This window comes from Labeo rohita, chromosome 5, assembly GCF_022985175.1.
Source record: "Labeo rohita strain BAU-BD-2019 chromosome 5, IGBB_LRoh.1.0, whole genome shotgun sequence".
NCBI classification, from domain to species: Eukaryota; Metazoa; Chordata; class Actinopteri; order Cypriniformes; family Cyprinidae; genus Labeo; species Labeo rohita.
Genome location: NC_066873.1, coordinates 29,850,128 through 29,875,482, shown reverse-complemented (window position 1 = coordinate 29,875,482; position 25,355 = coordinate 29,850,128). Strand labels below are relative to the sequence as shown.

The 25,355-nt window shown below is 35.8% G+C and overlaps 2 protein-coding genes across 2 annotated transcripts in view; both read right to left on the bottom strand.

Annotated features, from left to right (window-relative positions):
• The window catches only part of ppp3cca (protein phosphatase 3, catalytic subunit, gamma isozyme, a), a 44,413-nt gene extending 37,822 nt beyond the window's left edge, over positions 1 to 6,591 (bottom strand). Inside the window, 1 exon segment of the mRNA XM_051109320.1 lies at positions 5,809 to 6,591. Within this exon segment, the coding sequence (XP_050965277.1) occupies positions 5,809 to 5,863 (55 nt within the window). The 5' untranslated portion in view covers positions 5,864 to 6,591.
• A 2,335-nt stretch (positions 6,592 to 8,926) lies between these two features.
• On the bottom strand, positions 8,927 to 25,025 carry vps37ba (VPS37B subunit of ESCRT-I a). The gene is made up of 4 exons (XM_051110776.1): positions 24,780 to 25,025; positions 19,782 to 19,953; positions 13,600 to 13,682; positions 8,927 to 11,508 (listed from the first exon to the last, which is right to left on the bottom strand). Exons 1-4 carry the CDS (start codon positions 25,008 to 25,010, stop codon positions 10,996 to 10,998), a joined length of 999 nt encoding a protein of 332 aa, XP_050966733.1. The 5' UTR covers positions 25,011 to 25,025; the 3' UTR covers positions 8,927 to 10,995.
• Positions 25,026 to 25,355: the final 330 nt, after the last annotated feature.

Genomic DNA, 25,355 nt, shown 5'->3' with positions numbered 1-25,355 from the left:
CATACCAACAAACATTTTGAAAATATGAACATTTTCATAAATTCTAAAGTTCATGTCAGAACAGCTTTACAAATGATTTACACACAAATTCATTCCATTCCTGTTTCATGAATGGTGCCCAATATCTATATCACATGATCACCTTGTTCTGTACAACTTTGCCCTCAAGAACCACTGCTGTCAATCAAATTGTTTGTTAATTATTCAAGATTATTTAATAAAACCTACTTTTGCAAACTAGTCCTAGCTTAACCTCAAGAAAATCACTGCAGCACAATTCTCTTGACTCTCTAGGTCAATAATTATCACAAAAAAAAAAAAAAAAAAGTTGAACTTTACACTTTGGTTAGATATAACAGAGTCATTAAGAAAATGGGCTTGCACTCCACTGCATACAGCTATATTTTAAAATAATTTATTTTTGTGATGTCAAAGTTACATTTTCAGCAGTCATTAATCCAGTCTTCAAAGTCACATGGTCCTTCAGAAACCATTCTTATATGCTAATTTGGTGCTTAAACCTTTCTTTATGCATCATCTTCATTGTTTTTTCCTTTTTGTTAATTCATAATTCACTTGGATGTACGTTGCAATACGTAAAAGATCATTCGCTACCTCATTTCTTCACAACTAACTGCATTTTAAAAGTTTTAAATGTTCTTTTTTTTTTTTTTTTTTTTTTTTTTTTAAATATTTACAAGTAGTAACTTTTTTACAAGTTATGCAAAGTAGTTAATGATTATATTATTAACCATTAATAAGTTATCAGTCATAAGAATGTAATAATCAACTTATCGGTTCATCCATAAAACCACTGCACACGTTTGTTGACTCTTGTTCTTGAGGATGCATCGTTCGGGGAAAAAAAAAAAAAACAAGGTCACAGACGTGTATTTTCAGATCTGCTCTTTATTAGTTTGTTCCGCTCTCTGGAGCATCATGACATTTGCTGCTGCTGGGGCTAATAAGAAAAGTTATGGTATCATGAGGATTCTATTGATTTAGCTCTCAGGTTTAACCTTCACAGACGCGAAAGGATCCTGAGACATCGCGCAATAATCCCTCACCTGCGCTGAACTGCCAGGTAATCTAACTCCACAAAATCCCTCAGCGAAAGTGCAGAAGTTGCCATAGAGAAGGCTGCGGCTCAAGACTTCTTCAATAACGAGATGGGAATTTCAGATGATTCAAGGTTCCTTAGAAGCTTAAGGGCTTTGAGATGATGTAAACAGACGTTTTTAAAGACAACAGGCATAGATTTATCAAGAGTATAGCATGCTAATATCTGTCTTTTCTGTCTCTGTACCCTCTGAAGAGTTCATTATTGAATGAAGGGAGAAGCGTGTCTGAAGTTCTCAAACACCATGAAGAAAACAGGAAGCCGTGTGAACGGGTCCCTGGCACAGTCTCCCCCCCACCCCCCCAAGTCGATCACAAAAGCTAGGGTTGACGCGGCTGTTTCCACCACGACCTCATTTGCATGCATCCGCCATAGTGTGTTTTGGCTGCTCAGCCTCCGGCTCTGAATGTCTGCTTGATCGATAGCCAGCGAGAGGCCATATGTTTCAAAGGAAGTCAGAGTTGATCTTAATTTTATGGAAAGTGGGTTTTAAAACTATGGCGTGATTGCTGATGCTGAGGGACATGTAACTAAAGACATCTGCAAAGCGTTTGGAGGGAACGAGCAGCTGTCTGGCGGCACCATGAGGTGCGCCGAGTCAGACTTTGACAACGCTCCCGTTAATCTGGCGGTTCTATTAAACGTGCCCAGAATGCCAGAGCAAATGATGTCTGAGCCCTCAACCATTAGGGATTCAAATCAAGCCACTGGATCCCACAACCAATCAGCAAGAGGAGACTGACACAGTGAGGCAATGTCTAATTAAAACACGTCATGGTTTCAAACTTCTTAGTCACAAACAAAAATTCCCAGCATTCCAAAAGATGGCAATTGCCAAAGCTTATGAAGGATATCTTCATATGGCCAAAGTTCAGGCTCTTTGATTTGAATCTCTCTAAACGAGGCCACACCCTAGGCATGTGTCAATGTTTATGAAGTACTTCAGTTCAAAACATCACTATTGACAAAATCTTTCAAATAGAAGATATTCTGATTAGGTTTTTTTTTTTTTTTTTTTTCCATTTCTGAACAGCTGCTGTTGTTTTTTTATTTATTTATTTTTCTTCAGTGACTAACCATGAATACAATGCAAGTTGAACAACAGATTTTGCCTGATCTCTGAAATAGAGGTTTTCAAAATGTTTAAATGTGAGGGGTCCATTTACTAAAAAGGCAGCAGTATAGGCCTATTTTAATTTACAAAGGCCGACAGAGCAAGGAAAAATATGAGGAGTGATTTTATATAAAACCAATAAAACCTAACATGCCTTTTTACTAGCCGTTGATGTTAGTTATATAAAATAATACTGTTCAAACATTCATATAGTAAAAAACAGTATTTTTTTAAAAGTACTACAATGTAAAATCATGCTTCTAAACGTAATTTATTCCTGTAATGGAACCATAAAACCAGTCATAAGAGTCAATTTTTTTAAATTAAGTTTTTCACTGATGTATGGTTTGTTAGGATAGGACAATAATCGGCCGAGACACAAATATTTGAAAATCTGTAATCTGAGGGTGAAAAAAAAAAATCTAAATATTTAGAAAATCACCTTTAAAGTTGTCCAAATGAAGTTCTTAGCAATGCATATTACTGATCATAAATTAAGTTGAGATATATTTACAGAAGAAAATTTACAAAATATCTTCATGGAGAAAGATATGTACTTATGATTTTTGGAATATGAGAAAAATCTATCATTTTGACCCATACAATGTATTTTTGGCTATATATTGCTACAAATACCCATGCTACTCAAGACCAGGTCCAGGGTCAAAATTGTAAGCACCCATTACTCCAGTCTTCAGTTTAGTGTCATGTGATCCTTCAGAAATGATTCCAATATTCTGGTCTGGTGCTCAACATGTCTAATTATTATCATTTCTTAACAAGAAAGTAATATTCAACTTATTGGTTTGAAAATATGATAGATACAATAGAAGTGAACGTTTTTTTCTGCAATGATTGGGCCAAAATTTCAAATTCATTTAATTTGAATGTACTGTCGCTTTGGATAGAAATATCTGTGACAGGCATTAACTGTTATTTAAGCAGGAAATGATGACTGAAGACTATGTTAAAAGACAATCTAACACTTCTGCTTTTGGCATGAAGTCATAACCCAAACATTTCAATCATTGTGATATCCTCAGGAGCAAGCATGATGGCACTGACAGCTTTAAAAAAAAAGTTGTGCTATCGTGAGCACATGTCTGAACAGAGTTGATCTTAGCAGAACGCAGCAGATTTAGTCAAAAACCATTTTATCCACACTAAATAAAACACTGTAAGCAGTAAGGAGTTAATATGGAGAGCAGGGCGAGACAAGACGACTCCACCTCACCTGGGTTAAGGATTTGTACAATATGAGCTCATTGTCATAAGGACATAAACGAACATTATCTATACTCTGACTGCTGAGGAGTATAAATAAACCGTAAGCGGCCCTGGGTCCACAACACAGGCTGGGAATAGTGAAGGTAAGCTGGGTACGAGGCAAGCACTAAGAACAGATTAGGCAAAGCCTTTATTAGCCAGGGATTCCAGGTTCAGAGTCTGTTTATTTAGGGACTCCTCCTACTGCAAACAAGATCCTGACCCTAAAGTTCAAAAGAGAGGATGGAGAGTTAAGGCCGAAGTGGAGAAACATTAACGCATTTATGCTATAAAATTGTGTGGGATGCTTTAAACCTTCATTAAACGCAAATACAGTGAATGCGCAAATTATTTTAACATCTTTTTCACATCTTATAGCATCTTAAACATACAAAAAAAACGCATATGGGGCGAGAACATATGTGGGTTAGACTTACAGATCCTTAATCGAAGTTTAAACATTTGCATATGGCACAGTTCTGAACCAAACGCTTTGCATTTCAGTGTTACCAAGGACAGGCTCTGCTTTTAGGATGACATTTCGTGCCATGCAGATTCAGGGCTTTTCCAGCCCTGCATACAACTACATGTTAGGCAGGCTACAAGTGTTCACTCAAAACCTGGATATTTGAAAGGCAAATTGGTTCCTGTGCTGAACTACTAATGTGCTATTAGCAACTCGATTTTTTTCTTGCTTCTGAACCCAACTAAACTAAATTTTCAAACCCAAAGCAACAACATGGAGAACGGAAACTTTAGACGCAACTTTTCAGCTTCTGTGACAGTAGTTTTGTGTAATATCCGTGAATCAATGTGAGCAAATGCACACAGAGAGTGTACAGTTTTGATGTTAGTGAGAGCAGACAACTTATCAAATGTAATTCGGCTAGGTTTATCTTATTTGACCTTATTTGGTAAACTGGTTACACAGTGAGTCTTATTTAGATCATTATTATAAAAGCAAAAACTTGTTTGTTTTCCTTTACAATATTTTCCAGTAAGCCAGGAATGTATGTAATCACAGATGGATCTAACTGAAAACACTGCCTGAAATCTGTTTTGAATTAAAAAGTGTTCAGAAGAGTTTCAGTATAACTAACATGTCATAACCTAAGATAGACAGATGAAACCAGATTTAATTTTTCACAAATGAAAACCAAATTGTGAGTGACAGGTGTAAAGTCTGTTCAACAGGCTGTAAAGTTATTAACTTCACTGCTGATCATTCAGCTGACACAAAACTAAAGTCTTTCCAAAAAAAAAAAAAAGAATCCTTGTGACAAACCTCCGGAAAAATGTGTTGTGAAAATAACACTGTATTGCACAGACTTTATGTCTAATTCTCATTGCCTCACTTTCATTATAATGTAATAGTTTTACATATTAAATAAAATATTACATATTTCTATTAAATTAATGACTAAGGTCTATTGCTTGTAAAACATTAGCTGATGTTTAGACGCAGAAGAGGCTTGCGTCCTGAACCCCATTTTAAAACCACTACTGCATGCAAATTCACATTGTTTTCTTTAGGAAAGTTCTCAAAGCTGATCCAAGCAGGTAATGTGAAGCATGTGTGTTTCAATTTACTCCATATTATTTATACCACAAATAATGATAAGCCCCTGCAAAGACTGGCTGACAGGAGCACATTGTTGGATTTTAAAATCAGGCTTGCTTTATATCCGAGTCAAAGAAGATAACCGCTGATAAAAATGCAATGATTCTGACCTCATACACCAGGTGTGTAGACAAAAATATTCATATTTTACATGTAGGAGCCAGAATCAAGGGTCACTCCCACCCTTACAGTACAGGCATGGCTGAATTCCAAAACAACAACAGCTTGTTTAAGCTGCTGCTGTAAATACTAAATGATTTAATGAGCAATTTGATTGATTAGGAGTTGAAGAGCAATCACCAGCGCTGAAAAAGTCTATATTTGCATTTATATTATAAATGGGAATGCTCTAATTTGAGTTGAAATGGGTGCACTTGGTGAAAGAGATAACAGTGAGATAATAATGGGATAATTTACTGTCAGTTCAAAAGGACTCGTGCCAAAATAAAACAAGCTTAATTCAATTTAGTGGCACAGTGCAATAAAGTTGGGATTGGCAATCTACATTTACAGTGTAGGCGATCAACAAGACCTGGGACAGGCGTCAGCCTGTCAAGAAATGATTCACAAGAATCAAATGATTGGCGAATCAAATGATTCACCAAAATACCAGAGTGGGAATCTGTTAGAATCAACTATAATTACCTGTCTAGACACTTCATGATACATAAACTGAAATTAACTTACTTTTAACGATTCGTTCAGTCGTCGACAGCTTTTCTTTCGGCTCTTTAGTCGACATTTTCTCTCAGTTCAGTCAGGATTTATTAGCCAGCAAATGAGCAAAGAAATCCTCCGTGTTTGCTGGAGCCAGTCCGAGGAAGAAGAGATCGCAAAGTGGCCAGTGACTCCGAAGGGTGCGAGAACTGTTGAAATTGAGACCAGCGAGCAGGTTTACACAGCTAATTTAGTCAACACTGAACAACAGTTGGGTACACGGGTCACAGGGCAGCATAATAACATCGCCAGCAGCAGACACGCCGATTTGAACGCTTGCCCTCGCTGACAGAAACACAGCCACCGATCGTCGTTGATAAACTAGTAGAATGGAGCCCGGTCTCGGTGTTTTCCTGCTGACATTGACCTATCTATCTAGCAATCAGCCTTTTCTCTTCTATCAGATATCTTGGGCTCGCAGCAACGGGAGCCAGCGACACAAGATGATTAGGGTTTGGTGCGCAATCTTGAACGGTAATCCGATTTTCCACTTTTCAGAGTCAGAATGTCAACTCGCCAGTTTAGCTAGACACTCATAAGAGAGTTCGGCATAATAATAACGTGCCGAACCGCGCCGATTTGTCTTAATAAACATATGTCCTGTCGTGTGAGAACAGCGATTGCGCGATCTACCCGCCCACTCGAGCTAACCATATGGCTAGCAGTAACTTCCAATCACACTCTCGTTCCCAGCTCCTCAGATTAAACGCTAATCTCTAAACCTCAGACGGATTTCCTGCAATATGGCGGAGCTGTGGCTCTCGACGCGCTGCCGTAGGCGTGACGTAGCACGTAAAACTTGACACGTGCGATGTGGATATGGTTAAATGGGTCGTGCTGGTGGAGGTCCCTCAGCGTGGTTTGGGTGTTCCTGAGGCGGTGGTCTGCAGAGAAAAGCAGAACAACTTAAAAAAGAAAGCATTCCATTAGTGTTAATGTAATGTATATCGTTTAAACCCACACCGTAGGACTGTTGCCACCGAGGATAAACTTTAACGGGACACTTTTTTGTCAAAAATGCTCTTACCTGATGCTGTATCATAGCATCGTTTATTTTTTACTTTGTTTTATTTTATGTGCAGCACACTTCAGGCCATGAATGAGTAACAAATCATAAAACGATCATTTGCATTAATTTTGCTTAGGGTCAAAAGGTCATTTAAAGTAGTTTGTGTAGTTATCACTTTTTTCAAACTGGGTCAAGGGGTGCTGAAATCATTGTTATTATTATAAAATTATATTTATGTATTTATTAACATTAAAGAAAGAGTATGTTTAACTTTTTTCTTAAAATAAATGTAATTAAAATGAAATCTAAAACTGGTCAAAATCAACATAATTGCATTTTTTTTCTCACATTTTTTGTTCATGTTTTTAAAATAAAATATTGTGGGGAAAAAGTGTTAATCGTAGATATGCTGTCAACTGTATATTTTCCACATAAATATTTTAGAGAATTAATTTTCAGTGTTAGCTAAAGCCGTGAATTATAAAATCAACAAACTAACAGTGTGCTTGCTTATTATCATTATTATGGTAATCTGGCAGGGCAAAAAGAAAATCCTTGAAATGTTTTTCATTTTGTTTATCAGTGAAGGAAAGAAATGCCATTTATTCAATCAGATAAAGACTGTCATTTTCTTAAGAAAAAAACAAAAAAGGTGTTCTTAAGAACATATCTGAGAACTTAAGAATTTTTAAGGAACTGCACTCATTAACAAACATTCTTACAAACTTCTTGGAATTATTTCTTAAAAAGATTTTCATGAATCTGGCCCCTGGAATGCTTTTCACCTTTTTTGGCATTAAATTTTACCCATACTGTGGCTACCACTAGTTTTCTTACTATGTAAGCATAGTGGTTACTAAATACATTTACTCTATACACACTTGTTAGTTGTATAATTAATTAGTTATAATTGATTGTAAATTCTCAATGTGTGCCAAAATCAACTCAGTTTAGCTGGTAAAGTGTTTCAGCACCATTAGCAACTGCATGCACTTAGAGCGAAAATACATAAATATAATCACATTACTGCTATTTTTCTTCTTTCGTAGGAGCATTAAAATAATCATAAAATTTAAAAATGACTTTAAATGTTGTTTTTTTTAAACAAGTATATGCCACTACTTTGTGTACTCACGCTTGCATCCACTAGGGGGCAGTCAAATTCTTTGTTAGGGCCTGTCAGATTAATACAGAGCTACACTACCATTCAAAAGTTTTTGAACAGTAAGATTTTTAATGATTTTTTTTTAAGAAGTCTCTTCTGCTCACCAAGCCTGCATTTATTTGATCCAAAATACAGCAAAAGCAGTAATATTGTAAAATATTGTTACTATTTAAAATAACTGCTTTCTATTTTAATACATTTTAAAGTGTACATTTTTCCTGTGATAAAAGCTAATTTTTCAGCCTCATTACTCCAGTCTTCATTGTCACATTAACCTTCAGAAATCATTCTAAATTTGCTGTTCAAGAAACATTTTATTAGTATTATTATTATTAATATTTAAAACAATCGAGTACATTTTTTCAAGATTCTGAATAGAAAGATCCAAGGATCAGCATTTATAAATTAATAAATTATAGAAATTAATACTTTTATTTAGCAAGGATGCTTTAAATTAATCAAAAGTGATAATAAAGACATTTATAATGTTACAAAAGATTTCTAGATCAAAATATTAGAATGATTTCTGAAGGCATCTTCAGTTCAGTTTGAAATCACAGGAGTAAATCTATATAAAATATATTAAAACAGAAAACAGTTAAATTTACATTCACATTTTATTCATTCAGCAGACGCTTTTATCCAAAGAGACTTACAATTGTGGGAATACATCAAGAAATTCATCTTAAAGAGGCCAAGTTTCAGGCATTGTTCAAATATTATTTTAAACAGTAAAAATATTTCAAATTTTTACTGTTTTTGCTGTTCTTTACATCAAATAAATGCAGGCTTGGTGAGCAGGACAGACTTCTTAAAAAAAAAAAAAACATTAAAAATCTTACTACTCAAAAACTTTTGACTGGTAGTGTATATTATATTTTACCCTCATTCTTAATATAAAAGACATGAAAAGGTTGAACTCACAGAGAAATGATGGGATATCATTTATTATCTTTAAAATAATGATGTCAGTTCCATTTACCATGTCTACCACTTTGAATAGACATTACCTAGCACTTAGTCTGCATATTTTACATTAGGAAAGTACAAAACACTATTTTATTGCCAGCGAAAGCATACAGCCGAGTTACCCTTTACAAACCTAGCAATCATTTCTAATTATTTCTAAGACAAAGAACAATCATGTTTATACACAAACAAACAAACAAACAGTTTTCAAGGGCAGAAGCTGGTTTTTCCAGATGGTTGGCAATCCTGTCATAGTCCATAATGGTTTTCACAGGTATTTAGCCAATGTCTAGACATGATGCAGCCTGATTCATGAAGAACCCAGATAATTCCACCTCTCGATCTGGTGCTCATCAGCATCAATGTAATAAAACAGATACCCAACCTAAGTCTGACAAACACAGAGTGATTTAATTCAAACAGAGCCTGCATACTAACATCATCTGGGTTCAGCTCATTAAATGAATGTAGTAGCACCAGTAATTAAAGAGAGGAATTCATCCAAACAATGTTAACTTCCTGAATTTGAGGCAACGTAATTATGGCTCTAACTGGTAAAACAAACAACAGATATTTAGTTAAAGGGCACTTGTAAGCATGTACCTGTATAAACAGCATATATTTTGAAAGAGAAATTTCTAGACTTTGCTATAGAATGGGAACGGGTAGAACACTCCTCACCACAGTGAACAAGTCCTCATCTGAATACCCAGCATAGGCACAAAGTGGCTATTCCAGCAGCAGACACACACACACACATATATATATATATATATATATATATATATATATATATATATATATATGTGTATATATATATATATATATATATATATATACACACTCAAAACAGATTCAGGGTGAAAACAAAAGCCATGGATAAAGGTTACACTACATAGTAAGGACAGAAAACAAGATATGATATGTAACAGACCTGATGGTTTAGGCAAGTCAAGTTATGGGTGAAAAAAAGGTTTTAATGATATGGCTATATTAGTTTGAATAACTTAAATATCAATTCAAATGTAGGGCTTATGGAAAGGAAGCACATCTCCAATGGACATCATCATGCCAGATGGAAAAAATAAACACAGGGAGGATTATGGTGTTAGACAGAAACATTAAAATGGTAAATTATGCATCAGCATCAGTTTAAGTATGTACGGTAATGAAACACGTATGCTACACAAATGTACACACTCAAGCCTCCAAAAACTCATTTGCACATTTTTTACACACATTACCGTTCACGCTCACTCCTTTTAAATTCTAGCCAATAAGCTCCTTCTCCTTCAATTTACTTGTGACATAAGGCCCTCTCCATTGTTGCGGTACCAAATGTTTTCACCCACTCAGATTGGTATTTAATCGCCCTACCAGCACAAAACTGAATTCACTGGAAAAAACAAATAGCATCTTTGGCTGCAGGTCTGAGAAAACCTGAAGAGCAAAACATGGTTTTGTTTCTCCCCCCCCCACCCCAAAAAACTCAGCACAGTTCGGTCTCAGTCTGTTTGCATAGGCATTACATTTTCGTTAAAGCAGCTTTTTCCGGCATGAAATGTCAGAAGATATTAAAGTGGTTGAACTGACATATTAGCATATACTTGACATCTCCAACAGAAATTAAACCATCAAATCGTAACTCATATCTGTCTAGATGGCCTAACAGAACGCCTGTTCTTGAACTCTGATATCTTTACTATGTATGGAGGCCCCTGAGGCTCACATAAAACTTTTTTTTACTTGATCTAGTGCTACTGAGAAGGGCAGAACGGGAACAGCACGACTCCATAACAGCCATGACTGATCAAATACAAAAGTAGTCTAAAGTGCAAATTGAACATCCTGTTGCAGATGCCCCTTTGATTGCAGAAAAGTCTTGTTAATTTTACACTTGACAAGACTCCGTCTTGGCGCACAATATTTTATAACATGCAGCTTGAAGGACCTACAAAAGGCTTGAATGAATGTCCAGTGTGCATTTCGTTTTTTTTTCTCCAAAGTCCCTTGCTCACTGCATGATGAAGCCTGGCTGGGGTGCCATGCGTGGAGGGGGTCTCTGGGGCAGGGGTGGGGCGTACTGCTGCATGTACATGCTAGGGTATCCCTGGTTAAGAACGGGTGGTGTGTTTCCTACTCTAGGGGGAATAGGGGGGTATGGAGTAGAAGTGGGAGCGAATGGAGAGGCCGGAGTGAACGGAGACGTAGCAGGGTAGGAGACGGCTGCGATGGGCTGAGCGGGAGGAGTTTGGGTGACTTTAACAGGGGGAAGTGGAGGAGCCCGCCGGGGCATCGGCATGGGGGAACCATTGACCTCTCTATGGAGAGCGGCTGGCCTGGAGGGAAGGTCCTGAGAGCGAGAGGGTTGAGGTGCAGCCGGGGCCATGTGGTGTCCCTTCAGCACCATTTCCTGCAGCTTCTCTATCTTGACTCTCCGCATGTGCGCCAGCTTCCTCTTAGTCTGATACTCATCAATGAATGTGTCTAGGGGGGTCGCGCCATCGAGGAGCGAATCAGCCATGTTCTGATTTGAAAAAGAGGGAAAAAGAGAAATAACAACATAATCATTGAGTAATAAGTACATCAGATGTTGAGTAAAAACAAATTCAAAAACAAAAGCACACACGTCCCTGGAAAAACTTTTAAACAGGGTGCTTGACAAAAAATTGATCATAAAAATAGAAAAAAAAGTTGGCACACCTGGGCTACAAAAATACACGATCTCTGACCATAGTAGTCAGAGATATCGCCTGTTACTGATGCCTTTGGCGATAGCAAGATGATGATTATTATTAGCCGTCAAAAAAAGACTAGCAGAGAACCGCTTCTGGGGCACTTCAGAAACTTAACGCAACATGGCTGGTATAAACACAAGCACTGACTAGAGTGGCCATGTTGCCACAAATTACAGATAGGGGGGCAAATAGGGGGGCACAAATTACTTTGACCGGGAGGGGGTGTTTCAGTTGCTGATGCTTGTGAAAGCGTGCAATCGCTTTCTTATGCATGCTGTTTTTTCGGTTTCACTTTCAAAATAGGTCACGTTCAGCAAGGAGGGGACAGGACAGAAAAGGGGGGCACAGTAACTCATTTTGGGGGGCACGGCTTGCAAATGCCCCCCCTTCACGCCGCAGACGTGTGCAGTGTAATTAAATGTAAGAGATTTATTCATCATACAGTGATGTAACCATTGTATTCACTTATGGTTCTGGGAGTGTTTTTTAAAGTGCATAAACTCACGCTAGGCTAGTCAGTGATGATGTTCTTTTTAGTGCCTGATGAGAAATCCACAACATTTGTTGATTTAGTGAAATTGTTAGTGTATTTTAAAACACATATGGCACAGCAACCAAAGCAACAAACTAAATTTGCAATAATAAATTGTTTTTTAGTATTAATTATATACTACAGTATTTATTAAAGTTTTGAATTAACTTTTATTTTCATATTTTCAGTTTTCATTTTAATTTTAGTGATTTTGTTGTGCTTTTGTCATTTATTAGAGTTTTTATATTTCTATTTAGCTTTAAATCATTAATATTTCAGTTTTAGTTTGAGCAATTTTTGCACTTACACTTTTTAATTACAGCTGTTTGCCAAGGCTACATTTTTTAAATTTCTATCTATTATTATTTTATTATTATTATTTAAAACACATATAAACAACAAATACACTTATAAAACATAATAATCTTTTCTTTTTTTAGTATTATTTATATACTATTATAGAATTTAGTAATATTTTAAATGTGCTTTTATTTTTATATTTTCAGTTTTCATTTTAGTTTTAGTTTATGTGCTTGCCATTTTTATTATTTTTTTGGTAAACATTTCTATTCAGCTTTAAATTATTTTTGATTTCTGTTTTAGAACTTCAAGTTAAACTTACTTTATTTCAGTTAGTTGCCAAGGCAACATTTCTAAACCTTTAATCTTATATTTTTATATTATAATTATTATTTAAATATATCACACATCAACTGAAGATACAAATTAAACATACTGCTACTACTACTACTACTACTACTACTACTAATAATAATAATAGGTTGTTTTAGTATTATTTGTACAATATTATAGTATTTAGCAATATTTTAAATTAATTTAAATTAAATTTAACCATTTTAGTACTTTAACATGAACTTATTTTATTTCAGTTAGTTGTCAAAGCAACAATTTCAAGCTTTAATCTAATACTGATATTTTATTTCAATTATAAAAAACATTTTTAAAAGTTTTAGTGAAAGGGATAGTTCACCCAAAAATGAAAATTCTCTCATCATTTATTAAAAACAAAATAACAATATAATTCAACAATTTCTTAGACTGACAGGGAAGAGAGAAAACTATAAAGTCGTTGAATAAAGTCATTATTTTAGTTTTCTTTGCACACAAAAAGTCTGATGATGTCTGATGAAGAGCCTGTGTGCTCGAAATGTCAACTATGTGATAGCATTCTATTAAATTTTTGTATTTTTGGAGCCCAGGTATGCCAACTTTTTTCTATTTTTACATCAGATGTAAAATTGAACAAGATTCAGTAAGATTGAACAATCCCCAGTAGATTTCTAGTGCAACTTCAGAAAGTGCTGAGGCTTTGTGGTAATGAAGTTACCTCAGTTTCTTCCTCGATTTTGGCCCCTTCGGCTTGTAGGAGTGCAAGCAATGTGTCCAAGGGAGTGTTTCCAGATCTGTCATCTGTAAGGGGACAGAAAGAAAAGCAGAATGTGTTAAAAGTTAAGATATTTAAACAATTATGTCAATTAAACACTGCCTTTCTGTAGCCTTTCTGTAAGCAGTAGAGCATGGTGCTGGCAAAGCCACCGCCATGGGTTCAATTCCCAAAGAAAGCAAGAAACCAAGAAGTCGTTTTGGATAAAAGCATCTGCCAAGTGCATTACTGTACATGTAAAAAAGATATGATCTTATATTGAAATGGTAATGTAAGAATTTAGGAAACTTGTTTTAGTCAGAAATGGTATTAAATATGTTAGGACAAAGGAAAGTGGGATCTTTTGGCTTTAGCCGTCATGCAACATCAAAGGCAGCAATATAATTCTGCCAACTTGGTGTGCTTGCTTTAGTAAATTTGCTAAAGCATCAACAGGGTGTGTTTCACCTATCAGTACAGGAGCCGTGGCTTCAGATTTCACAGTAAACTGGACACGCCTGTCAGAAATTCTCAGAGGTCAATAGACACTTGCGTCAGAAATGAATTTAATGTATTGTGTGCTTAAATTACACAACTTCTTGCATTACAGCCATTTATTATTAAGAGAGAAATGTGTAATGTTCTACACTTAACAGACGTAGCTCAAAACAAAAAGGAAAACAGATCTGAGACCAAAGAGAGATTTGAGATCACAAACCAATTTTGTATACATATAGGGCTGGGCGATAATTCGATAACGATACTTATCACGGTATAATTTTCTTTGAGAAAATGATATGAAGAGTTCGATAAATATTTTATATCATTTTTATGTGCAAAACGCGGAACGAAACAGCGTGACTCATTTGAAATGCGTCACATGGACTGTTTATCCGCTCGCGCTGCGCGAACTCACTAGAGAAGATGCATTTATTATCTCGATGTGGCGCAGACGGGTCAAAAAAACAGAGCGCGTCGCAATCGCATCGCTTCCGTTATCCACTCGCCTACATTTGAAATAACGAACTTGAGCATGCAAAAGCAGCGATATGTGGCTCCGTCACACGAGCATTAAACAGCGCTGTGAGATCCAGTGTGAAACACTTAAATGCAGCGATGAACACAAATGACTCTGTGGTTCAAACATCGCCACCATTTACAATGGATTTACTGTAGTAACACTCACTGCACCATGGTATTGTGGCAGCAATGTGGGGAAAAAAAACAAAAACAAAAAAACCCTGGGTCAGACTACATTTAATCATTTAAAACTGAGGTTGCTACAATTTTTACAGGTACTGATTACTGATTGATTGATCATTGACTGATTTATAATGAACAAAAATTTACCTCTGCATCCTCAATCTACTATCAAATGTGCTAAGAGACAATTTTTTTTTATTATTATTATTATTATTATTATTATTATCATCATCAGACAACCCAAACCTGTTTCTTGATTTGAAACAATATAACTCATTAGAACAAGCAGAAATTAATTTTTCTATTTAGATATTTATTTTGTTAAGGAAAATTAATGGTCTGGTTTCTACAACTTTCACTTTGGAGCAAAAATCTGACTTTAAACTTGAAAGAAATAAAGATTTGACATTTATCGTGATAATTATTGATATCGACTGATATATATATATATATATATGGAATGGAATACATAAATAATAAGTCGGCAAAATAAAAGAATCAATATAAGCTTTGATTCAATCATGGTTTAAAGCTGTCAGACATTTCAAACAGCACTTTAATAGCCTGTAATTCTTTACACAAGGCCACTTAATTTCCAGCGATATCACGTACTATTTGAACTGAACTGAGCTGGATGATGACATCACTGAATTCAATGATGAACTGCCTTTAACTGAAAATTGAGTGTTTACTGTTGCCTTTTGCAATACTGACACACTTTTTACCTATTTAATACTGCAAAGCTGCTTTGACACAATCTGTATTGTTAAAAGCGCTATATAAATAAAGGTGACTTGACTTCCCCCTCATATGCCGTCCAATTTTAGTCTAGCTTCCTTGACTGATTTACATCTATTTACATTTATTTTCCTGGCAAAGGTGTCACTGTGTATTGTTATTGTTGTTGTTGTGGTATTGGACCATCCATAATTCTACATGTCATCCAACAACTTAGGGATAGTTCACCCAAAAATGAAAATTCTGTCATTAATTACTCACCCTCATGTCTACAACACTGGACCCTGCTCAGTGATGCTGCATTTCTTTACAAGTAAGATAAAACTAAACACTGTAAGCTGTCATTTACAGTTTATCATTTCAATTCTCGGTAGCAGACACTGAAGAAAATATGCTTTTTGTTTCCCTGGTAGCAGTTCAGATGTTCTGTAAGTAAACAGATTAGCCAGAAATGTGTGATGCAACAAAACCTGAACGTTCTCATTATAATCAATAAGAGCAAAGTCTGTTTTCTGTTCTCTTTTGAATGACAAGCTATGATTGACTTATCGCTTGTTCTTTAACAGTCAGCTGATACTGACCCAAGATCAGTCCAAAAACAGCAATATCTACTGTTATTCACCTTATTTAGCCCTGGCCCTTTTCAGCACCAGGTCAAACCAATTCAGTGTCTGCAAACAGCAAACATTACATTAGCTGTTTTTGTGGGCGGAGCCTTTCTGGTGGCAGTGACAGTTTTCAAGTAACAGTCTATGGAAGCCATGGAATGAAAGAGTAAAAAAATTCAAAATTCTTACTTTATTCTCGGAATTCTGAGAAAAAACAAACAAACAAACAAACAAAAAAAAACGTCATTCTCTCTTGTCTCTTCGGCTCAAAACCATGAGTTTTATCCAACACTTCTGGCTTTTTTCCCCTTAGAATTGACAAACTCATTATTGTTAAATCGAGTTATAAAGTCCAAAATACGAGATATAAACTTGGATTTGCAAGAAAAAAAAAAAAACAGAATTGTGGGATACTCATTACGATACTCATTAGCCCCGCCCACTAAGTCACGCATGTAGTGTATAACAAGAGGGGAAATGCAGGTATATGCAGAAGCCAAACAACAAACTTTATTTAATGAACTTAGTCCTTTATTCACTTCATTTCACAGTGTATTAGTTTACAAACAAAGCACAATTTGAGCAGGATTTTCAGAGAGACTGAAATTAAAAGATGATGTTGTGCTGACTATACTGGATCCAACAGTAATGTTGAACCACACAAGTGTAAGTAACTGTTTTTATTATGTAGTCACTATTGCTTTGTCTGTTACAGATCGTTTGACATGTATGAGTATTTATGCGTTTTTAACCTAAAACACAGCAGCATCCATCAATGAAAGATGGAGGCTGTTATACATATACAACTGTTAGCCAATCATAGCGGTGGGCGTTTTTTCACCACCCCTCTTCAGACAGGATGTTTTGATGAAGGGGGTCAAACCAGGACGCAAAATAGCCCATTACCTTTAAATTATGATGTTTTTTAATGTAAAAATCTTGATAACATCATAAGTGGACCTCAGACATGACCCCTTTAACTCTACAGAATGTAAAAGCCACTTCACCAGCTGCACACATAATACAACAGAATCAGTCACAGACTTTTCAAATGTATGAATCAGCGTATTTAACTAGAGATCTACATGCTTCAACAACAAACTGAGACTGACAGTAAACACGACCTAAAAACTGCTCCTCTCATGAGACCAATGAAAATGGAGCAGGAAAGAAAAGGGAGGGCAGGTCCTTTTAAATAAACGCAATTACTAATGTGCTATTACTGCGGGATAAAGAAAGATCACATTAAACTCCGGATGAAATAGGTTGCGATGTTTCGACTGATTTAGAGACGAGAAGGTGTGACCACCCAAATAACATCTGTTTTTTTTAATTAATAAGTACCCACTTCATTACTTTTGCCTTACCATTTTAAATGTGAATTGCAGAATGAAACAGTTTTTATGCAGAATGACTCATCATTTTGACTGTTCTCTTTCATTTCTCAGCCAGCCTTAAAGTGCACATACTACCATACCACAATAGACTACTTTCTAAAAGGGGCACAATATGCAAATTCTCCGGTATAATCAGAATACCCAAATGACCCATCATATTTGCCTAAATAAACATCATACAACAAAGCCTACTACATGAAATACTGCAGCCCACAATGCAACGCTTGTATTTCATTGCAAACATCCCGCAGATCATGAGACTGCTATCGGGCTACAGCCAGCCCGGCTTACTTTGTGCTCTATGCAAGTGTGTGAAAGAGCAGACAAAGACAGAAAATACTGAATGTGTGTGTCCGTGTTTGTGTGGGCATACTCCTTCCCCCTCTCCGAGGCCTGTTTCTGACATTGCTCAGGGCACAAAGCCACACTGTTACTGCAGAGATCAGCTCCACAGCAGCATCAGAATGGGCCGTCACGCTGAAACACCCCCACGGAGCTGCTCCGTTGTTATGGCTCAGCTTTGGGAATGGGGGTGGTGGCGGGTTAATGTACACACAGGATCCTCACCACACAATTTAGCCTGAAGACTAGGGCTTTTGTTTATCTGGGTCAAGTGAACGGCTGACTGGCCAGCCTGCCGGCAACCCTGTCCAGATGCACTGGCACTACTGCTGCTGCTCAGATCTAGCAAATCCTTATCTGGGACAGATAACCACCCCAGCCTGGGAAAGTGGGTAACCTACATTTCACCAAAGCCACTATCATTGTACACAGATGACAGCTCATGTTTATTTGCTCTGTGCAAAAATAACAAACAGGAACTAGACCTCAAGGGGGGGATTCGAAACTCTGATGTGAAGGGCTGGAAGTGAAAAGTGAAAGAAACTTACACAAGTCAGTTTCACAGGAAACTCTTCTTAACTAATCTCAATCTAAAATGTAATACAGCTACACTATAAGGCTCAGCCTGTATATTAAATAAATAAACAAAATATTTATCTATTATTTAAATAAACCTTTTTTAGCATTTTAACAATTTTTTTTTATTGAACTTGGTATTTATTTTTTTTATTTATTTTTTTTATTATTAGTTTTTTGGCTTTATTATGATAGGATAGATCAGGAAAGGTGCTCGAGCTGAGATTCGAACTCGGGACGCCCATAGCGTTTATTAGATTATATATTAACATAAATATTTTATATATAAATCTAATATATTTTTCATTAATATATACATGTATGAGTGTATGTATGTATGAATATGTACACACATATAGTATGTAAATTTGGTATGCAATTAAATCACAATTAATCATTTCACAGCCCTACTTCTGATCGATATTATGCATCCTTTCTGTGTAATTTTTTTTTTTTTTTAAATGTACTGATGCCACACTTGAACAGAAATGCAAGGAGGGACTGCAAAACTAGTCTAACGACACAATTTAAAATGGCGCAAAATCTCATTACAAAAACATCATCACATTTTGTACACGATACACAATTTATAAACCAGTTCTGTTCTACACCACAGTTTGAATACTACATCCAGCTCAGACAGAGTGGAAGACGGTAAGTACTTCAGTTCTAGTATACACTAGAAGTCAAAATCTAAGCCCGATGACACAGAGTGTACAGATGGTAAAATGAAACGAGTGTTAGTTTGCTGTTTGTAATCAGCTTCCAGGCAACTGCTGCGTCACAAAGGGTAATCAGTGACAGGGTTTTATTGATATCAGCACACACACAGTGCAAAGGGGCATGGAGGAACGCTGAATACCATTCCCTGTTTTTTTTTTTTTTTTTTTTCCTGTGACAATCATCTGCTACCATTTAGTTCAGCCTTCTGTTTCCATGAGGAGGAGACATATAGAGAGAAGTGGTGCACACAGTCTAAGAGTTGGTGAAAATTACATGTAAAACCTGAAAAACAGGCCATTCAAGGAGTTCTTATAGCTGGAAAAGATGACTATACATTCACATGGCAGAAACATAAACGTGTTAAGGCCTAGAGGGATGTTTCACACATTGTTTCCACTGTAGCTTTTCAAAATTACATATAATAGAAACAGTCCCAGATCTATAAATAAGAAACATAACCACAACATACAAAACAAGTTTGTATGAGTAAAAGTGGGACATATGCTACACAGAAAGGCAGAGAGACAAAGGATGGTACATTTTAGTCCCAGTATTTTACCTAGAGTGGACTTGCGCAGCTGATAGGCCTCAAAAAGCTCCTGTAGGCTCCGGTACCGGCAGGTCAGTTCATTCTTTTGGTGGTCAAGTCTGGGTTGGAGTTTAAGGTTCTGCTCAGCCAGATGACGGTTACTAACCAGGGTCATCTCCTTGTTTTGTTGTAGTCCTTTAATCTGAAAACACACAATGACCATGTTAACTCGATAAACAGTGAGTATATATACACACATTTTAACTAGGGCTGCCCTCAACTATAGATTTTTCTGGTCGACTAATAGTTGTTCATTTTAAGCTTTAGTTGACTATTAGTCACATGTTTATTAATAAACCATATAAATAATAATAATAATTCATGTTTCATGTTTCATTCATGTCTTAATAATTTATTGATAGACTGCTCTTTTTGTTTTTGGCTTAAGAGGTGAAGTTGGTGACACTGACTCGTCATCTCCGCAGTAGTGATGTGCCTGTATGCATGTTTCATGTAGAGTACATAATCTGAGAATATTTATTTTCTATTTGAATTGGTTCATTTAACTAATTTCACTCTATATAGACATATTTTTCCATGTCTGTAAGGCAAGTATACACAGAGTTTAGAAGTTTCGCTCTCAAGTTCAAAGAGACTGTGACAGCAGAAAGCTGATCCTCTTTGCTTTAATTATTTTACAAAAGCGCAACATTTCGTTGTTATGCTGAGTGCATACAAATAAACGCAGAGTCTTTACAGATTCAAAAGATGTATTACTTCTATCTGTATGAGCAAAAATGTATTTTAAGAGCAAATGCCTGCACCGGGACCTTCTTCCATCATGCATTAAGTGCGCTACTATTCAGCTTCCACACTCCACACATTTCAATAGCGCATATTTTAAGTTAACATTAGACTGAGCGGCAATGTAAAGTTGCTACTACTTACATATTTTAGATGAAAAGCCATATTTGAGGTTGATGAATGATAAGTGAGCATTTTTGGATGTCCTGCCCAATGTACTATATAACCACATAGACCAGCCACTAACATAGATTACCATTTAAAAGTTTTCGAACAGCAAAGTTTCTTTTTATTTTAATACTTTGTTACAAAAATACTTTTACATTGTTACAAAAAATATAGATTTCAAATACATGCATGGGGGGGGGGATTGATACAAAAAAAAAAAAAAAAAGGTTCTTGAGCACCAAATCAGCGTATTAGATTCATTTCTGAATGATCATCTGACACTTCAGCATCACAGAAATTAACTACATTTGAAGAAGTTGTTCACTTCAAGAACACATTTACAGATAATTTACAAAGTGAACAAGCAAAGAAGATCAAACGGCCACTTTAAAAAAAAAAAAGGTAAAACAGCAATGTAGGATGATTATTACGCTGAAGAAGAAAACGAGAAGGGAGTTTTTCAACATACCTTAACTGTATTGACCTGGATTACACAGACTACACATGCGCGTCGCAAAAACAAGACAAGATTAGCCTTTGAGGTTAAAAAGTATATAAATTGTCAATTTGTTTGGCAAATGACCAATCATTTCGCTAGATAAGACCCTTCTTCCTCATCTGGGATCGTTTAGAGCCACTTGAAGCTGCATTTAAACTGCATTTTGGAAGTTCAAACTTGGGGGAACCACTGAAGTCAACTATATGGAAAACATTCCCGAAATGTTTCCTCAAGAAACATAATTTCTCATCGACTGAAGAAAGACAGACATGAACATCTTGGATGACAAGGGGGTGAGTAAATTATCTGTTTTGTTTTATTCTGGAAGTGAACTTCTCCTTTAAAATATATTAAAATAAAAAACAGTTGTTTTAAATAGTAATACTATTTCACAATATTTCACTGTGTTTTTGATCAAATAAATTCTGCCTCGATGAACACTTCTTTATAAGACATTAAAAAAAGTAAATAGGCAAGAGGAAAGAAAGACAAAGAATGTATTGTTTCATGCATTGAGAAAGAAAAAGAACAGTTGCAAAGTCACTATAATATCTGTAACAGGAAGAAATGTTTTCACTTGACAGTTTTTAAAATCTCTCACAGCATCATGTTGCAGCTCCAGGTGAAAGAGTAAACTGTCAGGTAGATTTCAAGATAATCGTAAATAACATGGTATGTGGGCAGTCGAAAGTGAAGGTTAAGTCTATAACCAATGTACATTACTTCCAAAATTACTGAAAGGCAGCATATATGTTTGTGGGGCCCATATTTAAACTTTTCAAATGTCATCGCAACAACACTATGAAATCAAAAGCATTTAATCCAAAAACAACACAGGACCAAAAAGAGGCAGAAACGTAAACACCACACTCATATTTAATCATTTAAATTCAAAACTACAAGCACTGATACTGACAGGGAGTTGTTCCTCCCTTTGCTGCTATAAAAACTCCCACTCACTGGAAGACTTTCCAGTAGATGTTAAAATATGGATGGAGGGATTTTCTCCCACTCAGACACAAGAGCATCAGTGAAGCCAGCTGCTGATAGTGGGCGGCGAGGTCTTAATAGCCTATAGGGTGGGAAGGCTTCAAGTCAAAAAAAAAAGTTGAGAACCACTGTTCAAATCATAGAAATGAGATGCTTGACTACAATCCTACGGATTTTATATGCAGAGATTCCCCACTGACAATCAGTTAAGAGGCTTAAAATGAGTTATGCACAAACTGATTTGAATCAACTGGCCTTTTATATATAGGTCACCCCACCTTAAGCCTCTCCTTGTACACTGTAAAAAATAAAAAACAATTTGTTGAGTCATCTTAAAATAATTTGTTACCCTTCTGCCTTAAAATTTTAAGTTCAGTCAACTAAAATAAGTTTTGTCAACTTGAAATGTTAAGTTGTACTAAGTAACAACTTAGATTGTTTGCTAAACTTAACAGATGGATAAGTAACTGCCTTAAAATTTTAAGTTGATTCAAATCAAATATCTAAGTTGTCTCAGTATAAGTTAACATTTCAAGTTGAATAAACTTTTTTTGAGTTGACTGAACTTAAAATTTTAAGGCAGCCAGGTTACAAATTATTCTAAGTTGACTCAACAAATTGTTTTTTACAGTGTACCGGATGATCACAATATACTTAATGCTGGAACATTACAGCACAAAAGAAAAAATATCAAAAAACAGAGGGGTCACAAAGTCACATCCCATTTCCAAGAAACAAACATGCCTCTTCTACTGACTCAAGAACATATGACTGCCACAAGGAACATTTAACAGTATTTAACTGTCCTGACTCCTCCCTGTTTAACAGGTGCATTTCTGCAGTTTCAGTTTAGAGATCATGTGTCAGTGTGCATAACAGGAAGAGGTGAGAGATTTAACATGTTTCTCAAACACCTGCCTATTTGTCAGCTGGCAGGTCAGGAAGCATTTGTTCTTCTGAGCTTTTACACGGCCTGTGCCGGGATGTCCTACATATTACACTGGGTCAAAAATAAAATGAAAACCCAAACAAGCACTTAAAATATGCAGGTCAGTGTCTAACACAAAGAAAGCTTAAATCACTAGTCGTATCACATTAACTTAACGCTGACAGATAATACTGAAACCAATTCTCCTGTTAATACACCAACCCTTGCTTGTGAAATGCAAATCATTGCTCACTGATTACATAAGACTACTTCTCTTAAAAATCTAACTAAGGATAGGTATATTTACCATATAACATTCGCATCGCTTTCTAAAAGACATGTAGATCTGTGTACGAGTCTGCAACCATTGTTTTTATGTGGCAGATAATTATAGTCTACATATGAAATGTTACTATATGCAGCTTTTGGAGCACCATGCAGGACTAACCCACTTCTTTCAGGTACCAATTTCAGTGACAGCCAAGATTTAAGAAAGACATTTATTTAAAATTCCTTATAAATAACTTTTTTTTTTTTTTTTTTGCCATGGCAAATAAAAATCACACTAGACTACGTCAGAGTGCTGCCAGATCAAACACGCTCTTATGACACATATTGATTCAAGGTTGAGATCTTTCCATGAAATCAGAGGTCAAATCAACTCAAACCTGTGAACATGCCCAGAATAGTATTTTATTGATGATAAGCAAACACCACTGAGCAAACTCTGAACTTACACAGCAAGTCAGAATGGTATTGATATTGTGGCATTGGCAAAGCTCAGTATGTTGTCACATGAGAAGCAAATACATTTATGGTTATGCATTAGCAATTATAATTCATACAAAACTCTGACCTGAACTGAAATCACCTGTCAAAATGCTAAATAAAAATAATAGGCCTACATTAATATACTGAAATACTATTGTGCTACTGCAATTAAAAACAACAAAAATACAATAGGTTTATTTTAAATTTAAAATATACAATGCAAATAATCAATAAACGTTTCCAGTAAACACTGCTAGTGCTTGGCTTTATAACAATTTGTGTAAAAAGGCTCATGCTCTGAGGTTTCCTCAAAAGACATGACAGAAGATATTTTTTTCATAAAAGTAACAAAAAGTGAAGGTCTACCAAATTATTCATTACTAATAAAAACATAAATTATACCAGATCAACGTCAGCAATGTTTTGTACAACAGAGAACCACGAGAAAATGACTTGATCACTGATGGGTGAAATACAAACAAAGCAACAGACGTTTTAGGCGAAATGCATATTGCTAACTCATGGGCATTATTATATACGGTTGGTTGAGCAGTTTCTGCTTCCGTCATCAGGTCACTTTGGATTAACTTAAAATACGTTGTTTAACGAATGACATCATTACACTTAACGTTAGTCATATTACGCGACGCTAAAAACACACCAAACTGAAGTGACGCGGACAAACGTTCAAATTTAAACAGTTCTCCCCCCAAACATGTAAAGACCTCGTAATTCTAAAACAAGACATTTTTAAGAATAAAAACAAAGACGGCCTACTTCTGTATAAAATGGTTCTGTTTCAAAAACAAATCAACTCGCCACGGACACGGTAACTTTGCGACGCTCTTCACGAGAAAAAGAAACTTACCTCTTCCGAGTCGTCGATAAATCTGTTAAGTTTTTCGTCATCTTCGAGCAGTTCGTTTAACTGGGTTAAGGTGTAAGAACCCAACTTATTCTCAAAGCCAGCCATGTCTGGCACAGCGGTGTCTTTCTCACTTCGAACTCTTGTCTGCGGATCGCGGTCGGACTGGGCAAAGCTGTTATTTTCAGCCGGAAGACGACAGGAGGAGATGTGTGACGTCAACCGGCATATCATTGTAAGGTTTCTTTGATGCTCACAAACTTTCTCCAAAATGATAATAACATTTTTTATATGTATTTCATAATATGTAAAACGTACGTTTGGGGATCACACTGCATAAAACTGTTAACATACTGATTTTTTTTTAAATAAAATATTTTAACTGCAAAAAATCGCAAGCTTCTGACTTATTAACTAATCTAAAACTATTAAAAAGTTGTTTTAATTAAAAGAAGATAAAATAAAATAATACAACATTTAAATTAGAAAACCGATATAAAAATTTTAAGTACTAAAAATACAAAAAAACCTAAAATAAAATTAAGCACTAAATAATAAATAATGACAAAAGCACATAAC